Here is an 18,160-nt window from a genome sequence, read left to right on the forward strand (position 1 = left end):
CATGGCACCATCACAGTGCACATGGTCCAGATACTAGTCATTATGATTTTCTGACTTGAACATTTATGTGTACACGAGCTTGAGCCCTTACATGCCAGAAGTGCACGTAGAAGGCAAGTCCCAGCAGCTAAACTACAGTCTGGAATGCGATATGCACAGACAAGAGCAAAAAACAAAAGACAACCTTGTGTTTAATTGTTCATTGTACATTGATTATTCCAATCGCATGAGGCATGGAGTATTACCTTTGAACTATGTTTTGCATAAGCTCATCAATTTAGTAGTTTCAGTATTGCACTGTACCAGATCTAAGTATGTATTTCAAAAAATAATCTGTAAAACAATTTTCTTTTTTAAATGCACACAATGTTACTTACCAATATGTACGACTACATGACAATTTCTATATTAATATTTATATAAATAAATGTGCCCTAAAACAGAGTAAACAGTCCAAAGTCAAAAATCCATATGATCAGAAATGAAAAGGTACAAAAGGGCAAGGCAAGAGAATTGTTGATAACACAGAGCGTAGATCAAAAACCAAAAAGCAGAATAGCAAACAAACCCAAAGCAAGGCAAATTCGAAAAACAGGCAAAGGGGTGTCTCAGGAATCACAAATAAACAGGCCTACAAATAATCGGCACTGAGTATATAGATCATCGTTCTGACAAAGAATATAACTGAGACCAGGGTTTACATACACAGAGGGACAAATTAGGTGGGGCACGGGAGTGAGGATGATCTAACAAATAAACATCAGGTGAGAAACATGAATGGCTAATTAATACAATGACGGGGGAGGAACGAAAACGCGCACTGGATTCACAAAGATACACATATAATACAAACTGCTCCGGACTAGGGAGTGGACAATTGCCCAGAGTTAAGGAACGTAGTGCTAGGGTAGAGAAGGTGCGAACACTTCGCTGAATCAAGGCAAGCAATTAGAGATAGAACAGAGAGGCGGAGTTATAGGGCAGTATCGAAATAGAGGTAGAGTTAGTTTGTTAACATGATTAAATTACAATGACCTAAATCTAGTGACTGTTAGTTAATTAGTTAGGCAGACTATTAGTGTGTTAATATAATTTAGTACGGTACAAAATCTATGTTAGTAGCTATTAGTAGATTAGTGTTCTATAGACATAAATAGAGGAAAGCAGGAAGCAAGCGAAAACTAGACTAAGAAGAAATCGTGGGAAACCGGAAAGTTCTGAAATCACCCGAACAGTGAATCACGCAGGCAGGGGAGTGACTCAGGCTCAGAACTACAGAAAGACACAGATGCCTCAGGGGAAGACACGTGCTACGAATATGAATGAAAACAGAAAACCAGATATGAATAATGAAAAATAATAAACAACAAGAATAACAAAATAAACAAACAGACAACACTGAGAGTAATCACTGTGACATCCACACCTGCCTCCTGAAGAGTGTTTCTGATTAGTTGGACAGGTGTTTGGGGTTTTTTCTTCATTATGGCAAGAATTGTTGGGTCATTAACTGTATGATGTCTTCCTTAGTCTACCAGGCCCTTTGCAATTCCTGAGCTCAATAGTTTGCTTGACTGTCATTGTAACAACTCTGTTCCTCATGTTGACAAACATCAATAACAGACTCCAACAGGAAAAGCCAAGAATTAAGGCTAGATATTTAAAGCCTTCTTATCCCTGCAATAAAGAAGTGATTGAATACACCCGACTAATCAGAAGCAGCTATGAAGCCAAATGTCCAATTACTTTTGGTCCCCTAAAATGGAGTCACTATGCATAAAAAGCGATGTTTCATATCAAACTCAATGTGCTGGAATACAGAGCCAAAACAACAGAAATTCTACTATGGTCCAAATATTTAAAGCTCTGTATATTTTCCCCAGGTCTGTACAGGGGGAAAATACAACTTAAACGTGAATGTATTAGTGAACATGAGTTCATACAAATTCCCTTTTTGTGCTGGCTGTTGTACTGGCTGTTGTACTGGCGAAGATAAACAGATTGTACTATTGTTTATTTCACTTCCTTTCCAGCGCACAGTCATGCATATTCAACCTTGAGTATAACAGCTCGTTTTGTTGCTTCCCAAAATGGTATAAATATAATTAGAGCTGTGAAGGGTCTGCTGACAGAGCTCTTTTCTATACAAAGGGCTTCTTATCAGTTAGTGGGACAGCAAGGTGCAATGGGTCATTATCTGGTCAGTTACCTTGGTAACTAAGGCAATTATGTTTCAGTTTAGTGATGGAGATCATTAGCCTTGGTGGGTGGATGTCACCACTGAAAAAAAATTCAGGCGTATACCTACAGTTAGACTAGAGACAGATACACTGTATGGAGGTTTGGCGGGGATTTTATTTCCCACTGACTGTACTGTCCTGAACGGTATGTTTGCCCCAACCATATCACAGCAACAATTTGCTATCACTGTTGCAAAAAATCACATTGTGGGGTCGATATTGCTATTAAAAAAACTTTACAAAACTTTACCATCTGAATCACAATGCAGTAAAATGTAAGCTCATATGACTGAGGCATTTTTTTATGCTGAAAGAACTCATATGGGAAGCATATTCAAACACTGCATAAATGTGCAATGTGCAGTATATGCAAATTAAGCTCATTCTACCCTCTCCATAAAGTGAAATCAGGTAGGTTTTTGCTTGCTTAACACGCGGTGATTTTTCTTGAACATCCTCAATAACATGCTAAAATAATACAAATATAATGTACTTTAGTAATGCTGCATGTTAACTAGATTCCTAAGTACTATAACCTAACCTTTCCACAACCTTGATTGTGTGCTCATTCCACATCTCTACGCTCTGCCTAAAGTTAATATAAATAAACATTGAACAAAAAGTTCAGACATTTGTGTTTGGCAGATTATTTCTCTGTTGTAACAATGCTTCTTGGCAACACATTTTATACCGTTAGAAAGCCTGTTTATTTCCCTTTTAAATGGTGCCCCATTTGTAAGGAACATGCATTTGTGGGATGAGCAGCACAGCTGAGTATGTGGGTTTGCGCTCATGAAAAATTTGCCAAATCTTCTCTGCCAATGCCAAACAGCTTATTCTGCTGTTGCTATTGACTCCATTGACTGCCATGACTGCCCTTCACCGTCAGGCCCGTTTGCCCTGGTGTCGGCAACACCTGCACTGGAACCTGAACGTGTGGAGGAACGTTATGTTCAGCCATGAGTCCAGATTCTGCCTACGGAAGTTGGATCGTAGGGTCAAAGTGTGGAGAAGATGGGAGAACGTTATGCTGATTGCTGCACCGATAGAGTAACACCTTTTGGTGGAGGCAGTGTGATGGTGTGGGGCGGCATCTCCATCACTGGAAAAACCAGGCTTGTCATCATTGGAGGCAATCTCAATGCAGAGAGATATCGAGAGGAGATTCTGCAACCAGTGGCAATCCTATATCTCCACAGTCTGGGACCGAACTCCATCCTCCAAGATGACAACACTCACCCCCACAGAGCGGGGTTTATCAGAGACTACCTCCAGAATTTGGGAGATGAGAGAATGGAATGGCCTGCCAACAGTCCTGACTCAATTGAACACTTGTGGGATCAGCTGGGGCGTGCTGTTTGTGCTAGAGTGACCAGTGGAATGCCATCCCACAGCAGTGTGTGACCAGGCTGGCGACCAGCATGAGGAGGAGGTGCCAGGCTGTTGTGGCTGTGTATGGTTCTTCCACACACTACTGAGGCTCCTGACTGTTTGTTAAATTAATAAATTGTAAAATTGCCAATATGTCTTGTTTCTTCCTTGTTACTGATAGACTTCAATCATCCAATCCACCAAACAACACCAAACAAGAGTCAATAGCAACAGCAGAATAAGCTGTTTGGCATTGGCAGAGAAGATTTGACAGATTTTACATGAGCGCTACCCACATACTCAGCTGTGCTGCTCATCCCACAAATGCATGTTCCTTACAAATGGGGCACGATTTAATAGGGAAATAAACAGGCTTCCCAACGGTATAAAATGTATTGCCAAGAAGCATTGTTACAACAGAGAAATAATCAACCAAACACAAATTTTAAATGAAATGAAATAATGGGCTATATGTTTGACAGTAATTGATACTCCCAAACCAGTGCAGCAGGGTGGCGCTTGTGTGACGTGTGTAACTGCGCTATTGCGTCTCTCCACTGTACTTCCTAGTTACAGCGAGTTGTAGCTAGGATTGGGGATGGTAGAACTGCGAAACTGGGCTGGGCCAATTCGGATAGCTTTAACTCTCTTAGCATTCCGACACTCAGTTTATTCTTTTGGGACTAGGTAATGTTACAATCAGAATAATCTGTTTTACTAATTTCTTTTCCTTTCGTATTGTATAGTTTGCTTAAATAGCAAGCTAGCTAACGGTAGCCATTCACAGTCTAGATAACTTACCATGCTAACTGTCATTAGCTAGCAATCTTACTAAACATGATTCCGACGTGGACCTTACAGGAGACGTTCACGGTGTAACGTTAGCTAGCCTAATTATGTTAACTTTATCCAGCTTTAGATACCACGAGTCGATAAGGTTTATGTTTTTTAAAAGGCAATCAATTTCGCTGGCTAACGAGCAAAGTTTTCCTAACCAATGATTTCAGATGAATTTTATACATTGGACAGCGAAATGTAACTTAATTAGCTAGAATGCACTGATTGATTGAATATTTGACTGCGATAACTAACTTTAGCTACTGCAGTAATACTCGGGCTAATGAGCTGCTCTTCTAGTTTCGATAGCTAGGAAACCTACGTCAAGGTAAGGTTAGCTAGTTATTAAGGTGTTTCGGTTTTCAAATGCCAAATCTGTTACATTGAGGTGTTACTCTGATAGGAAGCAGCTATCTGTACACTCAAATCAACTGCATTCGAGGATGCATGAAAATATTTATGAAGTTATTTTTTTCTGTTACACTCTTACAGTCATAATTTTCCATGTTCGCTGACCCGGTGCCTCTCTGCGATAACCGCCAGTGAAACCGTTGGGCACCCCGCTCATAGCTACAGCACGTCGATATCCAGCCTGTGCACCATGCCTTCCGTTGCGCACGTCAAAGCCAGATGCCCGCTGTATCCCAGCTCTGAGATCCGCAGGTCCCCTGTTCCAGACGACAAGCTGAAGTGGGAGACGCGATGGGCAGACTATAAACCCGTGAGCTATACAGCTCCCTCTGTGCTGAAGAACCCGTCCTGGGCAGACCCAGACATTGGGTGAGTTTGGATACGGGAGACTTGTTTCTGAGACGTGTGTCGCAGAACTGAACGACCTATTTTCTCACACAGGTCCTTTTCCCCAAAGTTCAACTCTCTGGATGGGTCTGTGGACCGGCGCAGTCTCGTGGGAACATACAAAGTCGACCAGGGAAAGCCACTGTGCGTCTGTACCGAACATGTTATTCTAAATAACCGATACATGTTTTATTGTGTGCAGGTATATTATTAATGAATTATATTATGGAATAATGAATATATATAGTGGCAATAGAATACGTTTATTATGTTATTTTCAGCAATCCTTGTGGCCGCACTGGTTTGACTGGGAGAGGCTTACTGGGCAGGTGGGGTCCGAATCATGCAGCCGACCCGATTGTGACCAGGTAATTTTCATCATGAGGTTTGGTAATTACTCTGTTTGTTGTGTTGTTTGCTCTTCTGTAAGATAGTGTAATCCTGCAGCCGCAGGGTGTGGCTGGTTTCCCTTTTCACCTTAAAATAAGCAACCAGAAAGGGGGATGTGTGATAGATAGCTATAAATGATCAATAACAAGGACAACCAGCCAGGACAGGGAAGACTTACTGTGATTTATGCTTCAGTGACTTAAGTGTCGTGCGACATGTTCACGGACAAAAAAAAAGATGCAAATTCAACAGTTGTGACGTCAAGCCGACGCTTAGCGACAGGTGTCACGTACCTGCAGATTTCTGTAAGGTCACAGATGCCTGTGAGAAGTATCGTGCTGCTGTGACAAAACGTCATCTTGGGGACTGGTTTCCATGACTGTGTAGTTACACAGCTATCAAAATAGATCTCGAGAGAAATCCTCACCTCTAGGCCTATGATTCTTCAAATACCTAAATCTATCTTAATCTTAAGATATTTCTGTACTCTTCAGAGTAAGTGTACTGTAAACTCTACTGTAAGTGTACCTTAAGGCCTGCATTATACCCTACAGTAAGTGTACTGTAAGTGTGCTGTAAGCCTGTGTGTACATACTGTGTGGAGAGACTGGTTTGGCAGTCAGTGTAGGAGTCTGCTACTCTGTTTCTGAAGGTGGAAGCGAGATTCAGCTGGTCAGCGGGTCTTAAACACACACTCCAAGCTCCCGGTCCTCCAGTTCATCTCCATCAAGAGGAAGGACTGTGGGGAATGGGCAATACCAGGGGTCAGTTTCTCTCTGTTTATCTCTCCCTCTCCCTCCTTCTCTCTCTGTGTTCATCTCTCCATCTCTCTCTCTCTCTCTCTCTGTTTATCACTCCATGTCCCCCTTTTGCTTTCTCTGTCCCTTTTTCCTCTTTGTCTCCCCCTCTCTCTTCTATCTTTCTCTCTCTCCCTCCCTCGCTCCCTCCCTCAGTACGTGATTGGGATGGCAGATTTGGGATGGCAGATACAGGCACTTGTATTGACAAAACAAAGAATTTAAGAGAATTGTGACATATCGCGAAGATTCCATTCCCTTCACATCAGGAGCTGCACACAGTTGAATAACTGTACAGTAACATAACATAACATAAGGTAATGGCGAGAACTGGCCATTCAACCCAGCAATGCTCGCCTTTTTTTAAGTGTACTGCCTAAATTGCCCAAAATGTAAATAAAAACGAACACCCCTATCCAGAATTGGGAATGAGACATGCCCATTTAAATTCTAGCCACTCTTGGGCACATTAGACTGTTTTAGCAATGCCACATGACCAATAAATGGCCATTTTGTTTGATTCGGCTAATAATTTTGGGTTTGTATCTCAGCTGTGGGTAGTTCTTCCTTGCCCCCATTTCAACAATTGTTTATGCAAATCTATTCATAACCTTTGGAGCCTACTAACAGACAGACAGACAGACAGACATACAGACAGACGAACAGGGCGGAATGGGCCAAAGACATAACCCTATCAACTGTTGGCGGAGGTACTAATACTTGATGCCAAATACGATAAAAAGGTTTCATTTTAAATCAATGAATCAGAAATGCGGTCTCTGTTTCTCCCTCCCTCCATCTCGTTCTCTCGCACTTTCTGCCTCTTATTGTGCATTACTGTGCGCCATGTCACTCTGGATAAGAGCATTTGTAAGTGCTTTAAATGTAATGTAATGATATATTGGTGATGTGTCCATAATGGTTTTGTGCCTGAAGGTGTATTTGCGGACAGTGTAGTCTATACACAATATAGTTTGCACCATAAAAAAGGCCTGTAATGTGCTGTTTGTTAACCGAGCTGTGAGCTTGCTGTACTGCTTGGGTCATTTACTGGTGAGCACTGCATTGCGCTTTCTGAAGAGATGTTTTACCTGTAATGTGATAGTGCACTATGGCGTGTCTCTAACCGCACACACTCTCCCCCTCCCTTCTCTCCCCCCTCTCTCTCTTCCTCTATTCCTCTCTCTCTCTCCTCTCTCCCCTCTCTCTCTTCCTGTTCCCCTCTCTCCCTCTCTCTCCTCTCTCCCCCCTCTCTCTCTTCCTCTGTTCCTCTCTCCCCCCTCTCTCTCTTCCTCTGTTCCTCTCTCCCCCCCCTCTCTCTCTCTGTTCCTCTCTCCCCCCTCTCTCTCCTCTCTCCCCCCTCTCTCTCTCCCTCTGTTCCTCTCTCCCCCCTCTCTCCCCCCCTCTCTCTCTCTGTTCCTCTCTCCCCCCTCTCTCTCCTCTCTCCCCCCTCTCTCTCTCCCTCTGTTCCTCTCTCCCCCTCTCTCTCTCCCTCTCTCTCCTCTCTCCCCCCTCTCTCTCCTCTCTTCCCCCTCTCTCTCTTGCTCTCTCTCCTCTCTCCCCCCTCTCTCTCTCCCTCTGTTCCTCTCTCCCCCCTCTCTCCCCCCTCTCTCTCCTCTCTCCCCCCTCTCTCTCTCCCCTCTCTCTCTTCCTCTGTCTCCTCTCTCCCCCTCTCTCTCTCCTTCTCTCTCCTCTCTCCCCCCCTCTCTCTCCCTCTGTTCCTCTCTCCCCCCTCTCTCTCCTCTCTCCCCCCTCTCTCTCCTCTCTCCCCCCCTCTCTCTCCTCTCTCCCCCCCTCTCTCTCCTCTCTCCCCCCTCTCTCTCCCTCTGTTCCTCTCTCCCCCCTCTCTCTCCTCTCTCCCCCCTCTCTCTCTCCCCTCTCTCTCCTCTCTCCCCCCTATCTCCCCTCTCTCTCATCTCTTCCCCCTCTCTCTCTTCCTCTCTCTCCTCTCTCCCCCCTCTCTCTCTCCCTCTCTCTCCTCTCTCCCCCCTCTCTCTCCCTCTGTTCCTCTCTCCCCCCTCTCTCTCCCCCCCCTCTCTCTCCCTCTGTTCCTCTCTCCCCCCTCTCTCTCTCCCTCTCTCTCCTCTCTCCCCCCTCTCTCTCCTCTCTCCCCCCCCTCTCTCTCCCTCTGTTCCTCTCTCCCCCCCCTCTCTCTCCCTCTGTTCCTCTCTCCCCCCTCTCTCTCTTCCTCTGTTCCTCTCTCCCCCCTCTCTCTCTCCCTCTGTTCCTCTCTCCCCCCCTCTCTCTTCCTCTGTTCCTCTCTCCCCCCTCTCTCTCTCCCTCTGTTCCTCTCTCCCCCCCTCTCTCTCCCTCTGTTCCTCTCTCCCCCCCTCTCTCTTCCTCTGTTCCTCTCTCCCCCCTCTCTCTCTCCCTCTGTTCCTCTCTCCCCCCCTCTCTCTCCCTCTGTTCCTCTCTCCCCCCTCTCTCTCTCCCTCTGTTCCTCTCTCCCCCCTCTCTCTCTCCCTCTGTTCCTCTCTCCCCCCCCTCTCTCTCCCTCTGTTCCTCTCTCCCCCCTCTCTCTCTCCCTCTGTTCCTCTCTCCCCCCCTGTGTCACAGGGCATGGTGGACCCGGGGGAGGTGGTAACCCTCACTCTGCAGCGGGAGTTCTCTGAGGAGGCCCTGAACTCCCTCAAAGCCTCGCCCAAGGAGAAGGGGAGACTCCAGGAGCGCATCAATCTGCTGTTCAGATCGCCAGGGCTTCAGGTCTCAGTGCTCGGCTAGTCCTGTCTGCGTGTGGCCGGGGCTTTTCTGTGCTCATGCCTGTCCTTTCCCTCTCTTCTTCCCTCTCTCCCTCTCAAATTCAAATGAGCTTTATTGGCACAACGTATGGATCATTCTTACAGTTTTTTACAATCACTTTGACACTAATTTCAGAATCTTGACGTAATCTTTCTAAACTGTGGACACAAAACTCAAAACAGATCATCAAAATGCCCTTTTCAAAACTCTAAACACTTTTTTCAATTGCTTGGATACAATATACATAAACCAAAAATGATTTGATCACTGAACCAAATCACTTGTTCACAATGACTCAACTTAACATTCAAAGTATTAGCATTTCAAAATGAAATACACACATTACATTTGAAAATACTGTCTTTTCATTAATTACAATGCATCTAACTACCAATGTGTCCAACTACGCAAAATGACAAGTAACTGTAACATTACTCCTAAAGCATAGTTTTATGGAAACAGATTACTTGTAACAACATTCCAGATCAGATGTTGAGATGTTCCAGATGTTGAGATCATGAATGTTTTAGGATAAATAAATCGATTGACACCTATTACTTTGGAACAGGATCAATTTTACCACATTATCATTGAATGTAATATTGCATCACCATCTTTTGTCACAGGGGTTTTCAACCTTTTTTGACATGCACGTTTGAGCGGGTACTCAAATGACGGATGATTGATGTTACATCGTGGTAAGAGCAGGAGTAAGGATTTGTATCCACCTGCAACAACATAGCGACAACATGGAGCAGTCAGATGGTCCATGTTAGAATAGAGATCAAGCAGTGAGAGGAAGAGGAGGAGGAGGTGGTCAATGGAATGGCAGAGGACAAGTACTCCTTCAGAGAGGTGGCCTTGTTTCTTGTCTTAGGGTAGGGGGGGTTATGTGGTAGAGGACAGTGTCTTTCACTGCAGTTCAGGATTTTTTTACCCACTTAGTACCTATAATTTTGTTGCTATGAGTACAGTTTTTTACAATTGCCAAAAACTCCTTCAAACTCTGTCCAGTCCACAATATGGGTAACACTCTGTGACTGGTTATGTAGAATGCCCTTGTTATCCTCTGGAGGTCATTTTTTTCATTTGCCTACTTTTTTCCTTTTTTGGTCGGATGTGAAACGAGTCGGATGTGAAACGAGTCGGATGTGAAACGAGTCGGATGTGAAACGAGTCGGATGTGAAACGAGTCGGATGTGAAACGAGTCGGATGTGAAACGAGTCGGGTGTGAAACGAGTCGGGTGTGAAACGAGTCGGGTGTGAAACGAGTCGGGTGTGAAACGAGTCGGGTGTCGCCCTGCTAGCGCCCGCACAGGGGACATGTATCGACCACCAGTCGTGGTTTTTCTAAAAGTGGAGCCACTCTAACCCATAAAAGGTAGCGTGCATGAAACTGATATTTTTGCTCTCAAAAAATGAGTAGGCCTAAATGATCCCATCGAGTCGCTAGTTTATTTCATAAGCGGCCGCTTCCCCTGTTCTGTTCAGATACGATTCATATGGTTCAGATGATTCTGACCTACTTACTGTTGCCATGTTATTGTAGCCGAGTTTGCGCTGAAAACAAAGATATTAAACACAAAATATTGTCTTTGCATCCATTACAATGCATCTAACTACCAATGTATCCAACGATGAAAAATTACAAGTGTAACATTACTCCGAAAGCATAGTTTTATGGAAACAGATTACTTGTAACAACCTCCCATGTTTAGATCATGAATGTTTTAGGAGAAATAAATCGATTGACACCTATTACTTTGGAACCGGATCAATTTTACCACATTATCATTGAATGTAATATTGCATCACCATCTTTTGTCACAGGCGTTTTCAACCTTTTTTGACATGACTCATGACTCAAATGACTGATGATTGATGTTACATAGTGGTAAGAGCAGGTGTCACTTTTTCAAATCTCTTCATAAAACTCTCTACACTAACATGCAGCTTGTCAGTTCATTTCATTCACAAAATGGATCAAAACTACCAAACCACTGCGAACATGGAAAAGCACCAGCACTAGAATGATTTGTGTCAATCATAGAACAATGATCTAAAAACACTAACAACCAGTGGCATTACAGTCGAGGCACTATTTTCTGTTAGAGATTGGACTGTAGAAATGTATAGTTTTTGGTGGTTCAGCCTGATTTTTTTTGTAAAAGCAATTAAAAAATAATTCCGTTTGGTCCACATACAGTGCTCTTGTGCTAAATGTGAAAAGTTCTAAAAATGTTATAAAAAGTATCAAAAATAATTATATATATGTTTTACAGTATTCTGATTTTCAGTGATTCCACTCTCTTCTACTGTTTCCCCAATTCCCTTTATTTAGAACCACAGCACAACCTGTCCATACAACTGAGTGTATTTTTCAACCAAAAATCTAGTAAAAAAAAAAAAAAGAAAAAGAGGTACACTACAAAGCATATGGATACAGCAATTGCACAGATTCATTATAGTTCATTTCTGTGCAGTTTCTGGACGCTCAAATCAAGCTGATTGGGAGAGAGACAAGTCATTATTTTGTTTGCCAAAGATTATTACCCACCAGGGAGAAGAAACACGAAGGTTGTCAAAAGAAAGAAGGGCAAGGTGGATTTACATTTTAAGTAGGCAAGATCTTACACCAGGAGAGATGAAATGGGCAGCCTGTAGTGTAGTAGTTAAGGTACATGACTGGGACACACAAGGTCGGCGGTTCTAATCCTGGTGTAGCCACAATAAGATCCGCACAGCCGTTGGGCCCTTGAGCAAGGCCCTTAACCCTGCATTGCTCCAGGGGAGGATTGTCTCCTGCTTAGTCTAATCAACTGTACGTCGCTCTGGATAAGAGCGTCTGATGTCACTCTGGATAAGAGTGTCTGATGTCGCTCTGGATATGAGCGTCTGATGTCACTCTGGATAAGAGCGTCTGATGTCACTCTGGATATGAGCGTCTGATGTCACTCTGGATAAGAGCCATACTTCGTAAAGGTGTGGATTGTTCTTAATCACGTGACAATTTCCTTGACAATGACACGTTGGAGGACAAGCGTCCGTAGCAACCCATTCATTGTTGCCACTGGTTGTTAGTGTTCTTTAGATCATTGTTCTATGATTAACACAAACAATTGTAGTGCTGGTGCTTTTCCTTTGAGACATGTTCGCTGTTTTTGGTAGTTTTGATCCATTTTGTGAATGAAATGAACTGACAAGCTGCATGTTGGTGCAGAGAGTTCTATGAAGAGTTTTGAAAAAGTGAGTTACAAAAAAACTGTCATCATAGCAACAAAATTATAGGTACAAAGTGGTGAAAAAATAATCATGACTAATCAGAAACAGCTGAGAGGTCAACTGTCCAATTACTTATGATCCCCTAAAATGGGGCTACATAAAAAGGGATGTAATTCCTACACAGAACACCCAATACAGGTGTAAATGCTGAAATGAAAGGTGATAGTGTGCACTCTGACCTCATAGTCATTGTTTCATTTCAAACCCAGTGTCCTGGAGTACAGAGCCAAAAGAACATCAATTGTACCACTGTCCAAATAATTACAGACTGCACTGTAGTTCCTTAAAACTGAGATTAACTAAGTTAAGTAAAATGTTATTGTCAATTTAACTTTGTTTGATTTTATTTAAGGGGTGCCAATAATTTTGTCACATATGGTTTTCAGAAATAATTGGATTACTGAAAGTAAATGTATTGAAGTAAAAGTATATATGTTTGAACATAACACAGATTATGCCAAGTGTTGTTTATTATATGAAGCATTTTTCTTAATTTTCATCAAGGTGCAAACTCGCATATTTTGCAGCAATTGTTGCTGTCTGTCCCTCTCCCAATATAATTGGAATTTTGTGCATGATGGGTAATCCAGAGAAGTTTGGAATCTTAAAATCTAATTTCTCAAAATACATTTCTCATTTTTCATTGATTCTCTGTCTCAACCTCGCATGTCATATAGTGAAGCCCTTGGGTTTCCATAATGTTTGTAGGTTTTCCTTTTTCAATGGCTAAACTGTGGTCACTGAACCTGTACCTTGTCGGGATTGGTCTCCCAGAACGGTTTCTTTCAATGGAGGCCTCAATTTCTTGTTTGAGTTTGATTTATAGTGTTGCTTAGGTGTTTTCCTGTTATATTTGTAAGTGTTTCATAAAATTTTCTGGTTGATTATGTTTCTGATTGGAAATTTGTCCAAGATCTTTTATAATAATTTTATACTCCATATCAAACCATTTCTCATTTTAGGCCTCTGTTTATGTTTCTCACTTTTGATAAGGTTTGTGTTGATGACAGCCTTGGGGTATATCTCATCAATGTAATTAATCTCTCCTCACTTTCTCCCCCCTCCCCTCTCTCTCTCTCGCAAACAGGTGTACCAAGGTTATGTGGATGACCCTCGAAACACAGATAATTCCTGGATGGAAACGGTTGCTGTGAACTTCCATGATGAGACAGGTTATTGTGTATAACTAATAATGCTGACTTCAGCATGACTGACTGTGTGTTTTTGCCCTCGTTATTGATACAACCTCCTGCATGACTGTTGATGTGATTGTTATTGCTCATGGATGACTGTTGATGTGATTGTTATCGCTCAGGGATGACTGTTGATGTGATTGAAATTGCTCAGGGATGACTGTTGATGTGATTGTTATTGCTCATGGATGACTGTTGATGTGATTGTTATTGCTCAGGGATAACTGTTGATGTGATTGTTATTGCTCAGGGATGACTGTTGATGTGATTGTTATCGCTCAGGGATGACTGTTGATGTGATTGTTATTGCTCAGGGATAACTGCTGATGTGATTGTTGTTGCTCAGGGATGACTGCTGATGTGATTGTTGTTGCTCAGGGATGACTGTTGATGTGATTGTTATTGCTCAGGGATGACTGCTGATGTGATTGTTGTTGCTCAGGGATGACTGTTGATGTGATTGTTATTGCTCAGGGACTGCTGATGTGATTGTTGTTGCTCAGGGACTGTTGATGTGATTGTTGTTGCTCAGGGATCACTGTTGATGTGATTGTTATTGCTCAGGGATGACTGTTGATGTGATTGTTGTTGCTCAGGGATAACTGTTGATGTGATTGTTATTGCTCAGGGATGACTGCTGATGTGATTGTTATCGCTCAGGGACTGCTGATGTGATTGTTATTGCTCATGGATCACTGCTGATGTGATTGTTGTTGCTCAGGGATGACTGTTGATGTGATTGTTGTTGCTCAGGGACTGTTGATGTGATTGTTGTTGCTCAGGGACTGTTGATGTGATTGTTGTTGCTCAGGGGATAGTGTTAGCACGCTGCCCTTGCGAGCGGGGGATGACGCCGGGCAGGTGCGCTGGGTGGATGTGGATTCTGCCGAGCCGCTGTACGCCAGCCACTCGCAGTTCCTGAAGACCGCCGCCCAGGAGAGGCGCGCCCACTGGTAGCCCGGCCCGGGAGGCGGAGAAAGAGGTGTGTGGTTTGGAGATTGTGCGGAAGGTTCAGATGTTGATGATCTGAATGAGCGTTTTGCCAGTCAGACACGCTCAGCGTCGCTCGTAATTACGTTTATACGCTGGAGCAGGCTGTTCACACTCTGAAGGGCCAACAGGAACATCCAACTTTTTAAGCCTTTCAGTCCCAAGAGTGCCATGAGGCACCCTCAACCTTATACCCTTTCAACCAATCAAATCACTGCGCTACTATTGTTTTGAGGCCCTAAATACAAGGGGTTTTGGCTTTGGTTAAGAAAATTGAGAAAAAAAAGTTTTTTGTTTTTTTTCCAATTTTGTTAACCAAAGCCAAAACCCATTGTAATTTGGGTGGAGCCACTTCATATTGGGCTTGAAAGGCTTAAACCCCAACTGAACAGCACAGCTACATACAGCCTAACTGAACAGCACAGCTACATACAGTCTAACTGAACACCACAGGTACATACAGCCTAACTGAACACCACGGGTACATACAGTCTAACTGAACACCACAGGTACATACAGCCTAACTGACCATAACAGCTACATACAGCCTAACTGAACACCACAGCTACATACAGCCTAACTGAACACCACGGGTACATACAGCCTAACTGACCATAACAGCTACATACAGCCTAACTGAACACCACAGCTACATACAGCCTAACTGAACACCATGGGTACATACAGCCTAACTGACCATAACAGCTACATACAGCCTAACTGAACACCACAGCTACATACAGCCTAACTGAACACCACGGGTACATACAGCCTAACTGAACACCACGGGTACATACAGCCTAACTGAACACCACGGGTACATACAGCCTAACTGAACACCACGGGTACATACAATCTAACTGACCATAACAGCTACATACATTTGACATTACACACATTCTCACATTAAGTGTGAGGGCAGGTAGCGGTGTAATGTGTCTCCTCATAGACTCTTGTGTTACCTGCCTGGGTTCATGCTATCGACCACAGAGGGCTGCAGCCACGTCAGAAGTTGTGTATGGGAACTGGTCCGTGCTCCATTCAGAAGAAGGACTGGCTGACTGCATGAGAAAGGCATGTATTTGATGTCATCGGTTTGTGTGTTACAGCGGCCTCCCCTGCCCTGAGGTGTCCACCGGCTCTTTCCAGACACTTATTTTACACTTCCTCACCTCTCGTTTCCTTGACTGACCCGAAACTCCAGCGACATCTGCCGTTTTGAGGAGATTCCAACACATGAAATGCTGATCAGAGTAGATAGGAGGCTCTTGTAGGATTCCTGAGCAACGATGCTCAAGCACATCCTTTTCCGGAAGTTTTTTTTTTCCGACCCCCTCCCATCCGCCGTGTCTGTAATTTATGTGCCTTCAAACTGGCGTTTGAAAGTCTTCCATTTGCCTAATGTTTCCTCGATTCCTTGGTTCTTTCTCCTTTCTCGTGTCTTTTCATGGCCTTAGGAGCAAGGAAAGGAGGCGAGGGAAGGAAACTTATATATAAAAATAAGTGATTTGAAAGAGCCTGTGATGTTACGTCTCCTTCTGAGGGGTGCTGTCGGTGCCTCTGTGGATCAGCTTCTGCGTATTGTGATCAAATATAGACTTGAACTGCGAATAACTAATAATTGTATTTTATTTTTTTTTCTCCAAATGATGAATTATTTGAGGGCTGCTGGATGGCTCGTTTCATTTTGGCCCGAGGCTGTGGCGCATGGATGAGCCCCATGGTGCTGGATCACATCCCGGCAGAGCCACTTAGTGATGGTGTTCCCCAGGGCATGGCAGGGTTTAGTCGGATGCTGATAGTGATCGTGTTCCCCTGGGCATGGCAGGGTTTAGTCGGATGCTGATAGTGATCGTGTTCCCCTGGGCATGGCAGGGTTTAGTCGGATGCTGTTAGTGATGGTGTTCCCCAGGGCATGGCAGGGTTTAGTCAGATGCTGTTAGTGATGGTGTTCCCCAGGGCATGGCAGGGTTTAGTCGGATGCTGTTAGTGATGGTGTTCCCCAGGGCATGGCAGGGTTTAGTCAGATGCTGTTAGTGATCCTGTTCCCCAGGGCATGGGTGGGTTTAGTCGGATGCTGTTAGTGATCGTGTTCCCCAGGGCATGGGTGGGTTTAGTCGGATGCTGTTAATGATCGTGTTCCCCAGGGCATGGCAGGGTTTAGTCAGATGCTGTTAGTGATCGTGTTCCCCAGGGCATGGGTGGGTTTAGTCGGATGCTGTTAGTGATGGTGTTCCCAGGGCATGGCAGGGTTTAGTCGGATGCTGTTAGTGATGGTGTTCCCCAGGGCATGGCAGGGTTTAGTCGGATGCTGTTAGTGATGGTGTTCCCCAGGGCATGGCAGGGTTTAGTCGGATGCTGTTAGTGATCGTGTTCCCCAGGGCATGGCAGGGTTTAGTCAGATGCTGTTAGTGATCGTGTTCCCCAGGGCATGGCAGGGTTTAGTCGGATGCTGTTAGTGATGGTGTTCCCCAGGGCATGGCAGGGTTTAGTCGGATGCTGTTAGTGATGGTGTTCCCAGGGCATGGCAGGGTTTAGTCGGATGCTGTTAGTGATGGTGTTCCCCAGGGCATGGCAGGGTTTAGTCGGATGCTGTTAGTGATGGTGTTCCCCAGGGCATGGCAGGGTTTAGTCGGATGCTGTTAGTGATCGTGTTCCCCAGGGCATGGCAGGGTTTAGTCAGATGCTGTTAGTGATGGTGTTCCCCAGGGCATGGCAGGGTTTAGTCGGATGCTGTTAGTGATGGTGTTCCCCAGGGCATGGCAGGGTTTAGTCAGATGCTGTTAGTGATCCTGTTCCCCAGGGCATGGGTGGGTTTAGTCGGATGCTGTTAGTGATCGTGTTCCCCAGGGCATGGGTGGGTTTAGTCGGATGCTGTTAATGATCGTGTTCCCCAGGGCATGGCAGGGTTTAGTCAGATGCTGTTAGTGATCGTGTTCCCCAGGGCATGGGTGGGTTTAGTCGGATGCTGTTAGTGATGGTGTTCCCAGGGCATGGCAGGGTTTAGTCGGATGCTGTTAGTGATGGTGTTCCCCAGGGCATGGCAGGGTTTAGTCGGATGCTGTTAGTGATGGTGTTCCCCAGGGCATGGCAGGGTTTAGTCGGATGCTGTTAGTGATCGTGTTCCCCAGGGCATGGCAGGGTTTAGTCAGATGCTGTTAGTGATCGTGTTCCCCAGGGCATGGCAGGGTTTAGTCGGATGCTGTTAGTGATGGTGTTCCCCAGGGCATGGCAGGGTTTAGTCGGATGCTGTTAGTGATCGTGTTCCCCAGGGCATGGCAGGGTTTAGTCAGATGCTGTTAGTGATCGTGTTCCCCAGGGCATGGCAGGGTTTAGTCAGATGCTGTTAGTGATCGTGTTCCCCAGGGCATGGCAGGGTTTAGTCGGATGCTGTTAGTGATCGTGTTCCCCAGGGCATGGCAGGGTTTAGTCGGATGCTGTTAGTGATGGTGTTCCCCAGGGCATGGCAGGGTTTAGTCGGATGCTGTTAGTGATGGTGTTCCCCAGGGCATGGCAGGGTTT

At 44.6% G+C, this 18,160-nt stretch overlaps 1 protein-coding gene across 4 annotated transcripts; it reads left to right on the top strand.

Annotated features, from left to right (window-relative positions):
- The first annotated feature begins 4,145 nt into the window (after positions 1–4,145).
- nudt9 (nudix (nucleoside diphosphate linked moiety X)-type motif 9) lies at positions 4,146–16,805 on the top strand. 4 transcript variants are annotated; one of them, XM_061225317.1, is made up of 9 exons: positions 4,146–4,298; positions 4,941–5,228; positions 5,301–5,390; positions 5,528–5,614; positions 6,289–6,400; positions 8,990–9,136; positions 13,543–13,627; positions 14,460–14,630; positions 15,629–16,805. In XM_061225317.1, the coding sequence occupies exons 1-8, from the start codon at positions 4,210–4,212 to the stop codon at positions 14,603–14,605; spliced, it is 1,044 nt and encodes a 347-aa protein (XP_061081301.1). In that variant the 5' UTR covers positions 4,146–4,209; the 3' UTR covers positions 14,606–14,630; positions 15,629–16,805. The 4 variants fall into 4 exon arrangements, with proteins under 4 accessions (XP_061081301.1, XP_061081300.1, XP_061081302.1 ...); XM_061225316.1 differs by having other exon boundaries at positions 15,748–16,797; XM_061225319.1 differs by having other exon boundaries at positions 4,181–4,297; positions 4,987–5,228; positions 15,748–16,804.
- Positions 16,806–18,160: the final 1,355 nt, after the last annotated feature.

Source organism: Conger conger, chromosome 16, assembly GCF_963514075.1.
Source record: "Conger conger chromosome 16, fConCon1.1, whole genome shotgun sequence".
Taxonomy (NCBI): domain Eukaryota; kingdom Metazoa; phylum Chordata; class Actinopteri; order Anguilliformes; family Congridae; genus Conger; species Conger conger.

Excerpts from the sequence above, each read along its gene's own strand:
- nudt9 (XM_061225317.1), top strand. The coding sequence starts at position 4,210 with ATGGTAGAACTGCGAAACTGGGCTGGGCCAATTCGGATAGCTTTAACT. Across the intron at positions 5,229-5,300 it reads TGGGCAGACCCAGACATTGG|GTCCTTTTCCCCAAAGTTCA; the intron begins GTGAGTTTGGAT and ends TTTCTCACACAG. Across the intron at positions 13,628-14,459 it reads GAACTTCCATGATGAGACAG|GGGATAGTGTTAGCACGCTG; the intron begins GTTATTGTGTAT and ends GTTGTTGCTCAG.